At 40.5% G+C, this 16,956-nt stretch overlaps 1 protein-coding gene across 2 annotated transcripts in view; it reads right to left on the bottom strand.

Annotated features, from left to right (window-relative positions):
* Nucleotides 1-1,882: 1,882 nt before the first annotated feature.
* The window catches only part of LOC135211964 (gastrula zinc finger protein XlCGF57.1-like), a 54,020-nt gene continuing 38,946 nt past the window's right edge, over nt 1,883-16,956 (bottom strand). For both annotated transcript variants that reach the window (XM_064245218.1, XM_064245217.1), the window contains one exon: nt 1,883-4,029. In XM_064245218.1, coding sequence (XP_064101288.1) covers nt 3,016-3,648 — 633 coding nt within the window. In that variant the 5' untranslated portion in view covers nt 3,649-4,029 and the 3' untranslated portion in view covers nt 1,883-3,015. The remainder of the gene's footprint in view (nt 4,030-16,956) is intronic.

The following is a 16,956-nucleotide window of genomic DNA, read 5'->3' as shown; positions in this document are numbered from 1 at the left end:
GTTAGTTGAATTATGTGCATCTAATAACGTATTTTCATTCGGGGAATCATTCTACAAGCAAAAATTCGGGTGTAGTATGGGTAGTCCTTTAAGTCCTATTTTAGCCAATCTGTACATGGAATACTTGAAACTACAGTAATAAATGCAATAAAACCCAAAAACATGCTGTGGATGAGATACGTGGATGACATACTAACATTTGGGATAATAAGTGGGGTAATTTTAATGAATTCCTCTCAAAATTAAACGCATTAGTGCCCAGCATCAATTTAAAGTTGAATGGGAAACAGACAACAAAATTCCTTTTCTTGATGTTTTAATAATCAGACACACGACAGAATACAAATTTACCATATACAGAAAACCAACTGTTCTCACTTTCATATATTCACTACTTTAGCTATCATGACAATACTATCAAGATAGGTCTAGCTAGCAACCTATTCTTAAGAGCCTTACGAATTTGTTCCCCAGATTTCCTGGAAAAAGAATTTGAACTAATTCGCAAGCAACTTTCATCTTTAAAGTATCCTGACCATATAATTGAGAAAGCAATTCAAAAGCAAACGTAATTTTCTACCGACCCCCTAAAGACAAGACCAGAGACACACCCAACAATAAAATAAAAATTCCCCACCTGGAGACGATTAAGAGAGTAACTCACACCCTTGGGAAATCCAACCCTTTGCATTTACCTACCCAAATACCTTAGCCAAATCCCTGATTAACGTCCAACAAAAGACATCGCCCAAAGACTCTGGGTATATGAGATCCCATGCCAGGACTGTGACCAATCTTACATCGGATTTACAGGTAAATCACTTCCCCAGAGATTAATACAACACAAACGGTCAGTTAGGTATGGACAACAGAACTCGGCTATTTTCAATCATATAAAATTGAACATAACCATAGAATAAACTGGAATATGTCACGTGTAATTTATAGCAGCAACTGCCGGTACAAGAGTCAAATGATGGAATCGCCTTAATAAAAGAGAAGCAGTAATGAACATCTCAAAAGGGAATTGGACAATCGGACATCGTCGACGCAGTGTTCATTCAACCAACGCTTAAGAAGATTAAAGGAAGATTATCAGCGGGGGTGACCTAAATTGGCTTACTTGTGGACGAATCTCTTGGTATAAATACCCACCTTTTCTGTAAACTTTTCTCATTCATATATACCTGAAAAGAGAGACAGCAGTCTCTGAAATATAGTACTTTTCTCTCTACATTTTGGTGTTTTTATGGGCTCCTTTTATTAGATGGAATTTCTGTTGTTACAGAACACTTTTACCAGTCATATATATATATATATATATATCATTATATATATATATAGATATATATATATATATTATATATATATATTAGTTACCTACACAGTTATTCAAAGAGTAAGTGTTGAGTGAATTAAGTTGGTGGACTGGGACCACAAGGAAAGATGCACTTTAATTGGGAAGCGCCTCAGCGGCATGGTTGGTATGGTATTAGCGTCCCACCTCAGTGGTCGCAGGTTCGATTCTCGGCCATTCCATTGAGGAGTGAGAGATGAGTATTTCTGGTGATAGAATTTCACTCTCGACATGGTTCGGAAGTCACGTGAAGCCATTGGTCCCGTTGCTGAATAACCACTGGTTCCATGCAACGTAAAAGCACCATACAAACAAACAAAACAAACCTTTAATTGGGAAGTGATGTTCTGGGACCAGACACTAAGTGCATTCAGACCAGTGTTGGTGCATTGGGTCAATGGTGAATTTAGTCCATAAACCGTATACTACACTAGCTGCATTGACAATAAACTTTTGGTAGTGTACAATATAATTAAGATATTATTGAAGTTTTAAATGTGGTCAAATGAAAGATTTACTCATATATAATCTATTTTTATATATTCATAAATATTTTTCAAGTCTATACATTGCAATTAATTAAAAAGAGAGATTTAATCTTATCAGAATAATACATATAATACTTTAGTCATTTACAAAGTAAGTCCTGGCTCCACATTTTTGAATTGTTAGCTTAGAATACAATAAAGTCAATCGTCAACTATGACAAGTGAGCTGATACAAAGCATTAGGATTTACTCATGCTTACCTCATTTATTGTAGAATTTTAAAACCAAGAACATATCAATATCAAACTGCACCAAATTTTCACTGATGTTTAATGAAAAAATCCATCTTATTATCTCTGCTCTGTCAGTTTTATGTATATGGCTTCTTCCTAGTACGAGTTTTCACACACCTTTTGACACCTTGATTTAAAACATCTCCTTTGGCATTCATAAGATGTGAATGGCTTCTCTCTCCAATATGGGTTATTTTTTTTTCTTTTTTTACAACAGAGGTATAACTAAAACCCTTTTGGGATTCAGTACATTCAACTGTCTTCTAAATATTATGAATTTTCATGAGTAATCAAATCATTTGAAATTGTCTAATATTTTTGACATTAGGCTAGAGAATGTCCTCTCTCTCTACAATGATTTCCAACATGCACTTTCAGAATACGTATCAGAATTAGAACAACTGCTTTGACTATAAGATAAAGTACAAAGTTTCTGCCCAATGCCAATTTTCTGGTGCTTTGAGATGACTTGAACCAGAAAATCTTCCTTGACATACAGAGCAAGTGTATATGGTATCTATATACAGCATGAATTCTCATTTGTGTTTTGAGATTACTGTAATGTAAAAAAAATTCTTCTTTAACATATAGAGCATGTAGTATGTTTCTCTCTGGCTTATGTTTCTCTTAATTTTCAATTTATATCCGGGATGCAATGGGCCCCAGCCTGGGGTCTACTGTTGCACCTCTATATTCTCTCCCGTATGAGTTTTCATGTGTTTTGAGCCCACTTCGGGAAGAAAAATTTCTTTTGACATGTTTCTTTTGACACGTAGAGCAATTACGTATACGGTTTCTCTCCCGTATGAGCTCTCATGTGAATTCTGAAAGTATTTTGATGAGAAAAACTACCTTGACATACAGAGAAAGTATATAGTTACTCTCCTGCGTGAGTTCTCATGTGTTTTGTGAGAGTACCTGATATAGAAAAACTTCTTTGACATACAGAGCAATTATACGGTTTCTCTCCCGTATGAGTTCTCATGTGAATTTTGAAAGTATTTTGATAAGAAAAACTTCCTTGACATATAGAGCAAGTATATGGTTTCTCTCCTGTATGAGTTCTCATGTGTCTTTTGAGATCACACGATTGAGAGAAACTTCTTTGACATATAGAGCAAGTAAACGGTTTCTCTCCTGTATGAGTTCTCATGTGTCTTTTGAGATCACACGATTGAGAGAAACCTCTTAGACATACAGAGCAAGTGAACTTTTTCTCTCCTGTATGAGTTATCATGTGTCTTCTTAAATAACCTGATTCAGCAAAACTTGTTTGACATATAGAGCAAGTATATGGTTTCTCTCCTGTATGAGTTCTCATGTGTCTTCTTAAATAACCTGATTCAGCAAAACTTCTTTGACATATAGAGCAACTATAAGGTTTTTCTCCTGTATGAGTTCTCATGTGTTTTTTTAAAAGACCTAATTGAGAAAAACTTCTTTGACACAAAGAGCAGGTATATGGTTTCTCTCCCATATGAGTTTTCATGTGGGATTTCAGGCTGCACATCTGTGAAAATGTCCTTTGGTATTCAGCACAAGTTATTTCCTTCCCTGCTACTTCGCTTGTCTTTGAAAATACTTCAGTTTTACCCAAATGTCTGTTTTCTTCTTTTGGAATACAGATCTTTCCCCTTATATCATCACAGCTTGGAGAGCTGTCCTTGGAATTGGCAGGTTGGGATGAACAGTTCACATCAGTGTCACTATAGTCTAAATATTCTGGTTCTGAAGGAGTCTGAATATGAAGAGCCTTCGTCTGTGTTTTCAAAACGATTCTTCTCCAAATTCTCCTTCTCTTCTTTGATTAACAGCATTTCCACAGGATGTTCCATTTACAATCCTCAATCCCAGTTAAGCTCTGAAGAAATTTTCCTAAGTTTGTAATACTCTGAAATAAAAGAAAATAAATCTGAGAAAAACATGACCTATTAGTACTCTTCATAACAAACACAGAATGTGAAATATAAAATAATATCATGTAATTTTTTTAAACTCTAAAAGAAGCTTCCACTGGGGAAACAAACACGACAGTGCAATGATCTTTTGGACATAATTTGTCTCAAAAGAAATAAAACCACCTTGCCTTCTGTTTGAAATTGACACATTTATTCAGGCCAATGTTGGTTGACAATTCAACCAGCAGCTTCTGCCTTTACCACAAATTCCTGACTTACTCTAATTTTGATAATAAAATGAACAGCATCTTTTCTTCATGAGTTGAGAGTACTATATTATAAATCATTTACAGAAGAATGGGTTTTCTGCGCATAAAAATTGAATGCGCATTTTGCGGTGGTTCTAATGAAAAGGATACTTGAACACCCAGTGCATATAAATAATTTTTATTTAGCATGAGTTTGCATGTTTGAGAACATGGAGTAGAGAAAAATTCCTTTGGCATAGGTGAATGACTGCTTCTCTCCAGTATGGATTGATTGATTTGTTAGTTCTTACTGGCGTAGCAAGGACGAGGTTATTGACGCCGTATCATTAAAAGGAATTACAAAGGAAAAAGTCAATTAAAAATCTATAAATATGTTTATATAAAAATTAAATCGTCTGAGAACTACAGAGAACCCAAGAACACACAAAATACCCATACCACCTACACACCTATTTCAATCAATTGTAACAAAAGTACTACAAGCAACACAGGCACCCCGCATACTTCCAAAAATTCAACTTGGTAAAAGACTTAAAAGCAAATTATATACACTAACACATACACAAACATCATGACCAAACTAACCTAAATTTTTTTCAAGAAGACCTGGTTCTTGAAGATTACTAAAAAGGCTATCTTCATTAAAATCTCTTCCTATAATGGCATCCAGTTTAAAATCCGTTCTTCCAACTGTGTTAAAATGACGGTTCCTTACTGACATTGCTGGGACATTCTACTATTGAATGTTTTACAGTGAGGGGCACAAGACAATCCTCACAAAATGGTTCAGGGTCATTGTTCATTAAAAAACCATGATTAATCCGTGTGTGGCCGATCCGTAACCTACATAATGCAGTCTCTTTCCCACGGTCTTCTAACATATAAAGCCAGGGTTGATTATATCAGTAAGTTCTCTCATTTTATTATTGCTCTCTATTGTCCAATAAAATTGCTAAACTGAATGTATTGTCTTTTTAATTTCAGGAATGTAGTCTGAGCAAGGGATTGCTATACTTCTTGGATTTTTTTAGTGTACCTGACTTAGCCAGTTAATCAGCTCGTTCATTTCCAACAATGCCAACATGTGAAGGAACCCAGCAGAAGTTAACTGCCTTCTGTTTTTGTTTTTATAAAAACAGCCACTCCGTTATTTCCAGTACCACAGGGTGTACTGGATTAAATGATACCAAAGCTTCCAAGGCACTCTGGAATCACAAAAAATAGTAAAATTGTCTCCTTCTAAAGTTACAATTTTCTTCAGTGTGTTAAAATGGTAAAAAGTTCAGTAGTAAAAATAGAAAACAGAAACTGGGTAGTGCACCACAAATATGAAATTGTTAAGATACAATAAAGTTTTACACATACTTACCTGGCAGATATATACTTAGCTTATGTCTCTGACGTCCGACAGAATTCAAAACTCGCGGCACACGCTACAGGTAGGTCAGGTGATCACCCCCTACCGCCGCTGGGTGGCGGTAATAGGAATCATTCCCGTTTTCTGACAGAATTTTTTCTTCCCCTATCTCCTGAGGGGAGGATGGGTGGGCCATTAAACGTATATATCTGCCAGGTAAGTATGTGTAAAACTTTATTGTATCTTAACAATTTCATTTTTACACATGCAACTTACCCGGCAGATATATACTTAGCTGATTGGCACCCTTGGAGGAGGGCGTAAGAGATAGTTACTCAATATGAATAGCAATTCAAAAAACAGGGAAAACAACTTTTGTTGTAGGTACTATAAATAAACTTAAATACCTTGATTCCTACCTTATTGGGCAGAAGACTTCATGAGAACTGTCTATGAGTCTGCTTGCCTCAAGAGTTCCAGTGAGGATGAGACCTATCACTGAGAACCCTTCTGGATCATGTCAATGGGGGCGAGCCCGCTTACTCGACAGAGCCTTATTTGGATCATACCAATGGGGCCTATCCCACTTACATGGTAGAGCCTTCACCTTTGTCGTATCAACGGGGACTAACCCTCTTACAAGACAGAGCCTAGGTCCAAAACATTACAAGGAGCATGAAAACAACCAATCTCGACCACCTGACCACACTACTTTGTTATACACTACGAATTGAAAATGGTACTTTTCCTGACCACTTTCAATCGACCATAAAAACAACACCACAAGATTAAAATTCCTAATCTATCTAAACTAAGCTAGATTGGTTTCAGCCCCCACCCCCTGTCCCAGCACCGAATCCGCAGACAGTAAGGTCCGAGAGAGAAGCACTTATCATAGTCACACGTACATCTCTCAAATAGTTAGACGCAAACACAGAATTGCATCTCCAATATGTGGATCCAATTAAGTCGTTTAACGACATATTCTTGTGGAAAGCTAATGAGGTTGCTACGGCTCTGACCTCATGCGCTTTCACTCTCAGCTGCCCGAGGTATTCCTCTTCACAGGCAACATGTGCTTCTTTAATAGTTTCTCTGATAAAGAATGCCTGTGCATTCTTTGACATCGTTCTTCTCGGATCTCTTACCGAGCACCAAAGGCTCTCTGAGTTTCCTCCCATTTGTTTTTTCCTCTCTAGATAGAACTTGAGGATCCTTACCGGACACAAAGTTCTCTCTATTTCTCTCCCTACCAGGGAAGTCAATCCTTTGAACTTCAAATGTCCTTGGCCAAGGCTTTAAAAGGATTCTCATTTTTTGCTAAAAATAGGGGGTTAAATGAACACACTGCAGAATCCTTCCTGAAGCCCACTGTGCCTTCTAAAGCCTGGAGTTCACTAATCCTTTTAGCTGATGCTAATGCAAAGAGAAAAATCGATCATTTTCTAGTCAAGTCTCTGAACGTTGAGTTATTGGGAGGTTCAAATTTCTCTGACATGAGAAACCTCAGTACCACATCCAGGTTCCAGCTGGTGTCTGGCTGTCCTTGGACTTCGAAGTCTCAAATGATTTAATCAATCGTGTAAATCTTTGTCATCCGTGATGTTTAGCCCTGTATGTCTAAACACCAAGGAAAGCATACTTTTATAACCTTTTATAGTCGAGACTGCAAGGTTACATTTTAGTCTCAAATATAAGAGGAAATCTGCTATTTCCGTCACAGAGGTACTGGAAGAGGATACATTCTGATTCCTGGCCCACCTTCGGAACACTTCCCACTTCGACTGGTACACGCGTATAGTTGACGGTCTCCTGGCCCTTGCAATTGCCTTTGCAGCAGCGCGTGAAAACCCCTTCGCTCTGACGAGTCCTTCGACAGTCTGAAGGCAGTCAGACCGAGCGCTGGGGAGGTTTTTGTGGTATCTGTCGAAGTGGGGCTGTCTGAGAAGATCGTTCCGTAAAGGAAGGTACCTTGGAAAATCTATCATCCATTCCAGTACCTCTGTGAACCACTCTTGAGCTGGCCAAAATGGGGCGATTAGGGTCAATTTTACTCCTTTCGTCAGAACAAACTTCCTTATTACGTTTCCTATGATCTTGAAACAGGAGGAAAAGCGTAGCCGTCTATTCCTTCCCAATTTAGGAGGAGGCCGTCTATCGCTACTGCTCTTGGATCTGAAATCGGAGAGCAGTAGTTCTCCAGCCTGGCATTCCAATGAGTTGCAAACAGGTCTATGTTTGACCTTCCCCATAGGTTCCAAATCTGATTGCAGACCTCTGAGTTTAGAGTCCACTCCGTGGAAATGACTTGGTCTCTCCTGCTCAACAAGTCTGCTCTGACGGTTTTTTCTCGCCTTGTATAAACCTCGTCAAGAGTGTGATGTTCCGCTCCTTTGACCATAGAAGAAGCTCTTTCGCCTTCTTGTACAGTGAGAGGGAGTGAGTCCCCCCCTGTTTTCTTATGTAGGCTAGAGCTGTCGTGTTGTCGGAATTTACCTGCAACACTGAGTTTGCGACTTGGGCTTCCCACTGCCTGAGAGCCAGATGCACTGCCACTAACTCTTTCTCGTAGATGTGCCAGGACACCTGTTCCCCACTCCAGGTGCCTGACACTTCTCTCGGGCCCAACGTCGCCCCCCATCCCGTCTCCGAAGCGTCTGTAAACAACACTAGGGAGGGGTTCGGTAACTGCAGCGATAGTCCCTCGTTCAGTCTGCCTGGTTCTAACCACCAGCTGAGGTTTTCCTTTATCTCTCTGGACAGAGGAAAAGATTCCCACAGATCCTGATTCTTCTGGTCCCAATTCTCCTTCAAGAAGAATTGAAGAGGTCTTATGTGAAGCCTCCCTAGAGAAACGAACTGTTCCAATGAGGAGAGGGTCCCCCCCCAGAAGACTCATCCATTCCCTCGCGGAACATTGTTTCTTTCTCTAGGAAGGTCTTTACTTTTAGAATGCACCGTTCCTGTCTTTCTATGGACGGAAACACTTGAAAAACCCCGAGAATCCATCAGAATCCCCAGATAGACAATGCTTTGCTGGGGATCCATCTGGGATTTCCCGAGGTTCACTAACAGTCCAGAGACTGAGTCAAGTCCAACGTTGACCTTAGGTCCTCCAGACACTGATCCCTGGATTGCGAGCGAATCAACCAATCGTCGAGATACAGCGATATCCTTATTCCTTTTAAATGCCAGCCAATGTGCTACATTTTTCATCAATCCCGTGAAAACTTGGGGAGCTGTGGAAAGACCGAAACAAAGGGCGCGAAACTGATATACTTGGCCCTGTATCATAAATCTTAGATACCTTCTGGAACGAGGGATGGATGGGTACATGAAAGTAGGCATCTTGGAGATCCAATGACACCATCCAATCTCCTTTTCTTAGCGCTGAAAGAAACTGACGACGTCGTCTCCATCGTGAACGTTGTTTTGATCACAAAGTGATTCAGAGCGCTTACGTCCAGCACTGGTCTCCACTCCCCAGAGGCTTTTGGTACCAGAAAGCGCGATTGTAAAAACCTGGTGAATGAATGTCTAATACCTTTTCTATCGCCTTCTTTTCTAGCATCTGTTGCACCAGATGTAATAGTGCTTGGTTTTCTAAAGGATCTCTGTATCTTGCCGCTAACTCCCTTGGAGTGGATGTTAAGGGCGGTTTATCCCTGAAGGATCAGGTATCCTCTCTCGAGGATCGAGAGGGACCAGTTGTCCGCCCCTCTCTGAGCCCAGACTTTCGCGAACCTCAAAAGTCTGGCTCCTACTGGAGTCTGGAGGACTCCTGTCTCACTGCGGCTTCGAGAATGGCCTTCGAGAAGATCTTCCTCTCTTGAACGGCCTTCTACTCTTAGTTGTGGGTCTTGAGGTTGTTCTTCCTCGAAAGGGCTGTTGGAAGACACCTTATTCGCTGTTCCCTCTCTCTTAGCCATCGGCACAGCCAGTTAAGCCTCTTGGCGGACTGAGCAAGAAGATCCTGCGTAGCTTTCTCCGACAGTGATCTGGAAATGTCCCTCACTGTCTCCTGAGGAAAAAGGTATTCCGAGAGTGGAGAAAAAAAGCAAAGAGGATCTCTGTAATGGCGAAACAGACTTGGAGAGAAACGAGCTATAAACTGATCTGAGCACTCCTGCTCCAAAGAGAGATGCTACTTCTGTGGATCCATCCATGACTGCCTTGTCCAAGCATGAAAGGACACTTGATAACACCTCCATAGTCACGAACTCCGGATCTTGCGCTCTTTTTGCTAGATCTCCTAAGGCCCCAATCCATGAAGTTGAAGACTTCAAGTGTGCGAAATAGACCCTTGAGTAATGGTCCATCTCGCACATTCCCCAAGACGCTTTAGCCGACAGTAGAGAGCGTCTTCTAGAAAGATTCTACTAGAGCAGAAAAATCCGCGTTTGCGGAAGCCGGAAGGCCTAACCCCATGGGTTCCTTCGTGTCGTACCAGACACCCGGCTTACCTGTCAATCTAGACGGAGGACACAAAAACACCGTCTTACCTGCCTCCTTCTTAACCAGGAGCCAGTTCTCCAGATTCTTGATGGCCTTCCTCATAGATAGAGTTGGCCGCATCTTGACAAAAAGAGGGGGATTTTGCCAACTTAGTACTTGATAGCAGAGATCCCGGAGAAGGTAGGATCAGCTGAACACAGCGAGTCCCCAAACTCCTGAAGAAGTAATGCAGAAAGTCTCTTATAATCAGAGACTCCTACTTCTTTCGTCTCTTCCTCCTCCGAGACTTCCTCCAAAGTTACATTCGGAGAGGGAGACTTCTTCGGTGAAGAAGTTCCTTGGCAGGTATGCGACTCTTAGCCTTCAAGAGCCTCGTCCGAAGGAGCCGCCAGTTCAATACCCGAGATATGTTTCCTCGGTAAAGAACAAAACTCCGCTTTACTTCTCTCCCTAGGTTCTTGATACCTACTAGGAGAGGATCGAGAGGATCGAGAGCCTGAGTTATTAGGCTCTTGGCGCCTATCCGGAGAAACACTCGTTTCTATTCTCGAGCGCCTACTATGAGTAGGGCGTGAATCCAAAGTCAGGATCCTTTCAGGCTCTTGGCGCCTGTGAGGAGAGGCGCTTGCGCCTACTCTTCTGTAACTCTTAGGAGTAGGGAGCGCGCCTGACAAAAGGCTCCTTTCAGGCTCCTGAATCTTACGAGGAGAGGCGTCAGAGCCTACTCCTGATCTACCAGGATTAGGGCGCAAATCCCTGGAAAGGCTCTTTTTAGGCTCTTGCTGCCTTTGAGGCGAAGCGCTTGCGCCTACTCTTGATCGTCTTACAGGAGTAGGGCGCAGATCCTCGATTAGGCTCCTTTCAGGCTCTCGACGCCTGCTAGGAGAACGGTAAGCGTCCGCTCTAGATACTCTTCCAGGAGTAGGGCGCGAACCCCTGTTTAGGTTCTTCGTAGAATCTTGGAACCTACTAGGAGAGGCGCTTGACTCCCTTGAAGAAAGCCTATCATAAGGTCTCGAGTAACTTAACGAGACTCGATCATCCAGGCGTCCTATCGAACGTTGGCGCCTTCTAGAACAATCATCCTTAGAAGGAGAGCCTTTCTCGCTTCTATCTCTCTTAGTAGAGCGCTCTCGTTCTTTCCTACCACTTGCAGAGGAGATCCTACTCCTCGGAGATCGTTCGACAGATACGAACCGATCGTCTTCTCGCAAGGAGACTCTTTCCTTACTCCTACAAGGAGAGGATCTAGCGCCTACTTCCTGCCGCTTTGCGCTATGACTCCTAGCTTCCGAGCTTCTACGAGGAGAATACCATCTTCCCTGTCTCGACGAAGTTTCAAAGGAGTCGTCTACTCTAGGAGGCGAATAGGCTCTTACTGGAGAAGATCGTCTATCATACTCCTCCTTCCTAACCGACCTCTTGACTGGAAGAGAGGCGTCCTTCCTGCGAGAAGGCTCCTTGCGCCTACTAGTCGAAAGCGAGCCTACTAAAGAAGAGAGATTCTCTTGGAGGTCCAACAGGAATCTCTTAGTAGATGACCGAATCCCTTCTGGAGAGGATTCCGGATCCTTCATAGCCTTCTTAGGCGCAGGAGAATACTCCGGAAAAGGCTCCGGGCTGGAGTCAAGAGCGCCTACTCCTGGAGGTTTCCAGGCTCTCTTGAGAGGGCGCGATTTGGAAGAAGAGCTCCATCCTCGTTTAGGAGAGGACGAATCAGAGTCGGAAAAACACTTCCTTAAGAGGCTTTTCCTATAGCTCTCTATAGCAGCCTGGGACGAGTCTACAGGACCTGCTGAAGGGACGCCTGACCGTTGGGGATACTCTACATCCCCCTTGCGGCTTTCGACATTCCTCCTCCCCTGGGCATGGGAGTCTGAAAGAGGTCTAGGCCTAGGAGCGATGCGGAGTCGGTCAGACGCCCCCTCCACTGCACTGGGGACACTGCACTGGGGACACTGCACTTATCACTAGACACTTCACCCTTACCTTGGTTTATATCTCGCAATTGCTGTTGCAAATTGCGGATTGAAGCTTCCACAGCGGCTCTCTCGGCAGACACATCTGCGGGTTCGCTGCGGGGGGGAAGGAGCTGAAACCAAAAAGGAAGATGGCGAAGCTACTATAGGGTTAGAAATACTATCCTGTTCCGCAGAAACAGGATCTACTTGAACTTCTAGCTGAAGCTTTTCTAATCCTATCCTTTTCTAACTTTCTAACATACGAAGTTAGTTCTTTCCATTGTAATTCAGTTAAGTTCTCACATACATCACACGTATCCTTAACCGAACAATCCCTCCCCCTACATTTTACACAAACAGTGTGAGGGTCCAAAAGTAGCCTAGGCAACCTCACCTTGCATCCCTCATTTACACATACTCTAAACAGAGTTCCAGGTGTTAATCGGACATAATTACTAACTAAATCCAACACAAAGCGTATGCCAACAACCAAAGATCAAATACTTCCCAAATAATCCTCGGCGAAGCAAGCAAGAAATTCTAAGCAGGAGCTACCAACAAAGTTGTTGTCAGCACCGGCGACAGAAAAATTCTGTCAGAAAACGGGAATGATTCCTATTACCGCCACCCAGCGGCGGTAGGGGGTGATCACCTGACCTACCTGTAGCGTGTGCCGCGAGTTTTGAATTCTGTCGGACGTCAGAGACATAAGCTAAGTATATATCTGCCGGGTAAGTTGCATGTGTAAAAACTACTGACAGGGTATACCACTCCAAACCCAACGCCTGCACTGGATTTGGAGCCATCGGTAAAGATTTGCCTTGAGTTATCATGCTTTTCAGCATGACAAATGAATTTCTGTTTAAGAATATCATCTGAACAATATCCCATTTACAATATTTCACAGAGGGCAACTTCCATTGAGGGAATCTTGAACATTTTGCTGGAATTACTTTTCCTTTTATTACATTGAGTTCCTCTAAGGCACATTTTTACCCTGTATCCAAAGGCTTTGGATATGAAGCATATCTTTCATGTATACAAAAACTGCCTTTAAAAACAGTATTGTAGGCTAAGGACTAAGGACTCAGGAGGTCTCTGTATGCAGTACCATATTTCAATTGGGCAAATTTCCTTATTAAATCTAGGGGAATCCACAAATAAACTAGATATTGGGGAGGATCTAAAGGCTCCTGCTGCAATTCTAATTCCCCCTGGTTAACTGCATTCAAAGTATCTAATCTTCTTGCAGTTGCTGAGAGTAGATTTCTAACCCATATGCCAATTTTGAAGTAACCACTGCTTTATAAACATGTACAAGTGCTTTCTGTCAGCCCCCAATTTGTATGACTTAAGACTTTTCAAACATCTAAGGCCTTCATGCATTTGACTTTGAGGCTCCTGAGAAGCTTCTCATGTTAACCTGCTATCGAAGATGAGGCCTAAAGACTTTGTTTCCTGTACACATGGAAGTCCCTGTCCATTTAAAAACATCTGGGTGTCTGGATGAACCCCTCTGATACGGCAGAAATACATAACAGCTGCCCAACTGATATTTATTACCACTGAAGTTTTCGCTCTGCAACAGACATTTTAGATGCAGCACATGAAATAGATAGATCATCAACGAACATTGTTGACATTAAATCTTTTGGAATTTTTGAGGCTATCCCATTTATGGCTAAGGCAAACAGAGTGACACTTAACACACTTCCCTGTGGTGACTCCTTCCTCTTGTTCTTTCAAATTAAGACAAAGTACTACCAACTCTGACTTTAAAATAACATTTTTTCTTTAACTTTAATAAAAAGTGGTAGTTCACCAAGCAGACCAATTTCATGCAAGACTTTCATAATTCCATGCCTCCAGGTCGTATCATTCAAGCCTTTTCTAGGTCAAAGAAAACCTCCGCCACATAATGCTGCTTGGAAGCAAATGGTCTTGACAAATTGCATTCTCCAAATGTATCAATACATCTGTGCAAGAGTGCATACGGTGAAAGCCACACTGAGATAATGATATAATCTTCTTTGATTGTAAAAACTATACTAACCTAAAATTTACCATTTTTTCCATAAGTTTACATAACCGGGATGTTAAAGCTATTAGTCTATAGCTTGTAGGGACAGATGAATCTTTCCCAGGTTTGACAAAGGGTAAAACTGTTGCTATTTCCCGAACACTAGGGTAATCACTCGCCTTAAAAATTCTATTAATAATACTTAAAATGGAAAATTTAGTTTTCTTTGAGGTATTCTTGATCATTTTCATATAAAATCTCATCAGGTCCAGGTGAAGTGTTACTAAGAGCAAATAAAAATTCCTCGATGGTAAAAGGCATATTATAAGATTCAGATTTAAAAGAAGTAAAATTAATTGTTTCAGACTGCTAACACACTCTCCCTGTAGAATGGAGAATTTTCCTCCCTGCTTGATATCATTACAAAATGTTCAGCAAAAACATAGCTTACATCCTTTGAGTCAATTATAAAGTCACCATTGACTTTAAAACAGGGAGGGGACTAGGATTGTACTTTCCTGCTATTTTCTTAGTAACTGTCCATATCTTGGTCATAGGTGTTTTTCCGGGTAATTGTTGACATAAAAAGTACCCATGATTCTCGTCTCGCATGTTTTATTTGCCATCTGAATTTGGCTCGAGCCTATTTTAAAGATCAAGTAGCATTCACATCTATGTCTTCTGTACCTAGTAAAAGCTGCTCTCATGGCTTTATGTCTTATTTTGCATTGAATATTCCACTACAGAACAGGCTTCCGATGCAATTTTCCACTGGTTTTTGGGATTGCCTTTTCTGCTGCAAACATAAAAATCACTGTTAAGCAGAACACTGCTTCTCCTTTGTTGGCATATCTTTTGCATCAGGTTCAATATAACTTAAGTTCCTGGAAAAGGGGCCAATTTGCTTTATTGGTACACCTAGGCATTCTGTATACTGGCTCATATTTCTCAGTTACGATGACAACTGGGAAATGATCACTACCATATGATCATCCAACACCTCCCAGCTGAGTCAATGAATGTATCAGAACTGATGATTGATACAAAGTGTTTCTTTTTCAATGACATACTTGATACATGACTTATGTGCTGCATTATGGTCTCTCCCACAATTAGGGCAGCATGGAGTAAGCTCACAATTCCCATGCTCTTTTCTTCCACAGATAAAGAATACAGTTGGTTCATTCCTTTCTTTTTTCTTGCATGTGTAATTAGATGGCCAAACATTTGGCAATGGAAACATCTTCTTGGAGCGGGAATATACTGTCTAACTGGCAAATGAAGCCATGCAGCTTTCAGAAATTTAGGGAGTTTCAAAACGATCAAAGGTGAGTATCAAAGTAGGTGTTGGATGTAATATTCCCAATACTTTTTTCTTGATTCGTCTCACATCAACCACCCTTTGATCAGCAAATTCTTTTCGGAGAGTGTCCTCAGAATAACATAAGAGTTCAGTACTATACACTACTCCTTTAGACTGGTTCATTGTTTTGTGAGGAGTGCATTTTGCTTCGCTCCCCTCTACAGCACTAATAGATAGTAATTTTCTACTTTCATTGGGTGATGAAACTTCTACAAGCAAGCTTCCTTCACCTTGAGAGGCTACCTTTGGTTCTCTGACAATGCATTTCGCAATATCTCTAAGGACATAAAAATATATTAAGTTCCTTTATAGTTTTGTTGAGGTCAAGAGAGAGATATTTGTTATAAGTCTCAGGTTCTTGAGATCCAAGTAAAATTAGCATTAATTTACCTTAGAAATGTTTGCTAAAGGGACATTTCATGTAGCGACACGGGCTGAGCCCAGAAATGATTATAAAATTGTAACAAGTGTGTCTTTGCCAGAGGTGCTAAGTGGCAGATCATCTCAAAACAAATATTGTCACCTCCAGGCTCAGATTTATTGCTGTTGGTGAGAGCATAATTCCAACTCTTCCATATTAAATTTCCTATTATAATATATGTCTTCTATTGTTTCAAAATTTATTGTTATTAGTTATATATTATTTTTCTTTGTGCGGAAGTGGTCATCTAAACTTCTATCACAACTTACATTAGCTAAGTTTTCTCCTATTATGTTACTTATTTCTTTTGGATCGAGTATTCTTTTTCTGTCTTTTAATATGGCATGTCTGGGAGGTTTCACATGGGTACCATTTATTTTTCTGAATTTTTCCCATATTTTTTGTATCAGAGTATTATTAGAGAGATCTGATACAATATTTTTCTCCATGAAATTATTCTTCCTTGAATTACTTCCTTTCGAAATTTTACAGATATTTTGTTGTATATAGGCTTCAATGCATCAATTTCTAGCAACAATATAGTCAATAATTGTAAAGTACCTTCTAATATCGTGAAGTTTTATTTATTTTACTGAACTTTCTATTCAAATTATCCAATCGTCTCCCTATTGAGTGTTTTATATTTATTAATCCTGTTAGCTTTTCAGACCACCATGGAACTTTGTGTTTTGTTGGTTGGGGTTTTGATTTTGGTATTGCTTTATCAGCAGCGTCTTTGATGTAATTAACAAGAAACTTATTAGTTTCATTATGATCTTTCAGATATTCAAATGGTGGTATATTTCTAGTATGCATTTCATATTGCTCCCAATCTGCTTTATAAATGTTATAGTGAGGAACATGTTTTTGCTGGATTATTTTGTAAAAAGGAAATTAATACTGGGAAATGATCACTGGTGTACAAGTTCATCAATTGTGTTCCAATCTAATCTGTCAACTATACTTGTTGAACAGAGAGTTAAGTCTACAGAGGAAAATGTTCCATATGTTTTTGAATAATATGTGCTAACTTCATCATCATTTATACAACACATGTCATTTGAATCTATAAGT

Source organism: Macrobrachium nipponense, chromosome 40 (assembly GCF_015104395.2).
Source record: "Macrobrachium nipponense isolate FS-2020 chromosome 40, ASM1510439v2, whole genome shotgun sequence".
Classification (NCBI taxonomy): domain Eukaryota; kingdom Metazoa; phylum Arthropoda; class Malacostraca; order Decapoda; family Palaemonidae; genus Macrobrachium; species Macrobrachium nipponense.
The sequence above is the reverse complement of the archived record's forward strand: the minus strand, read 5'-3'. Positions and strand labels throughout refer to the sequence as shown.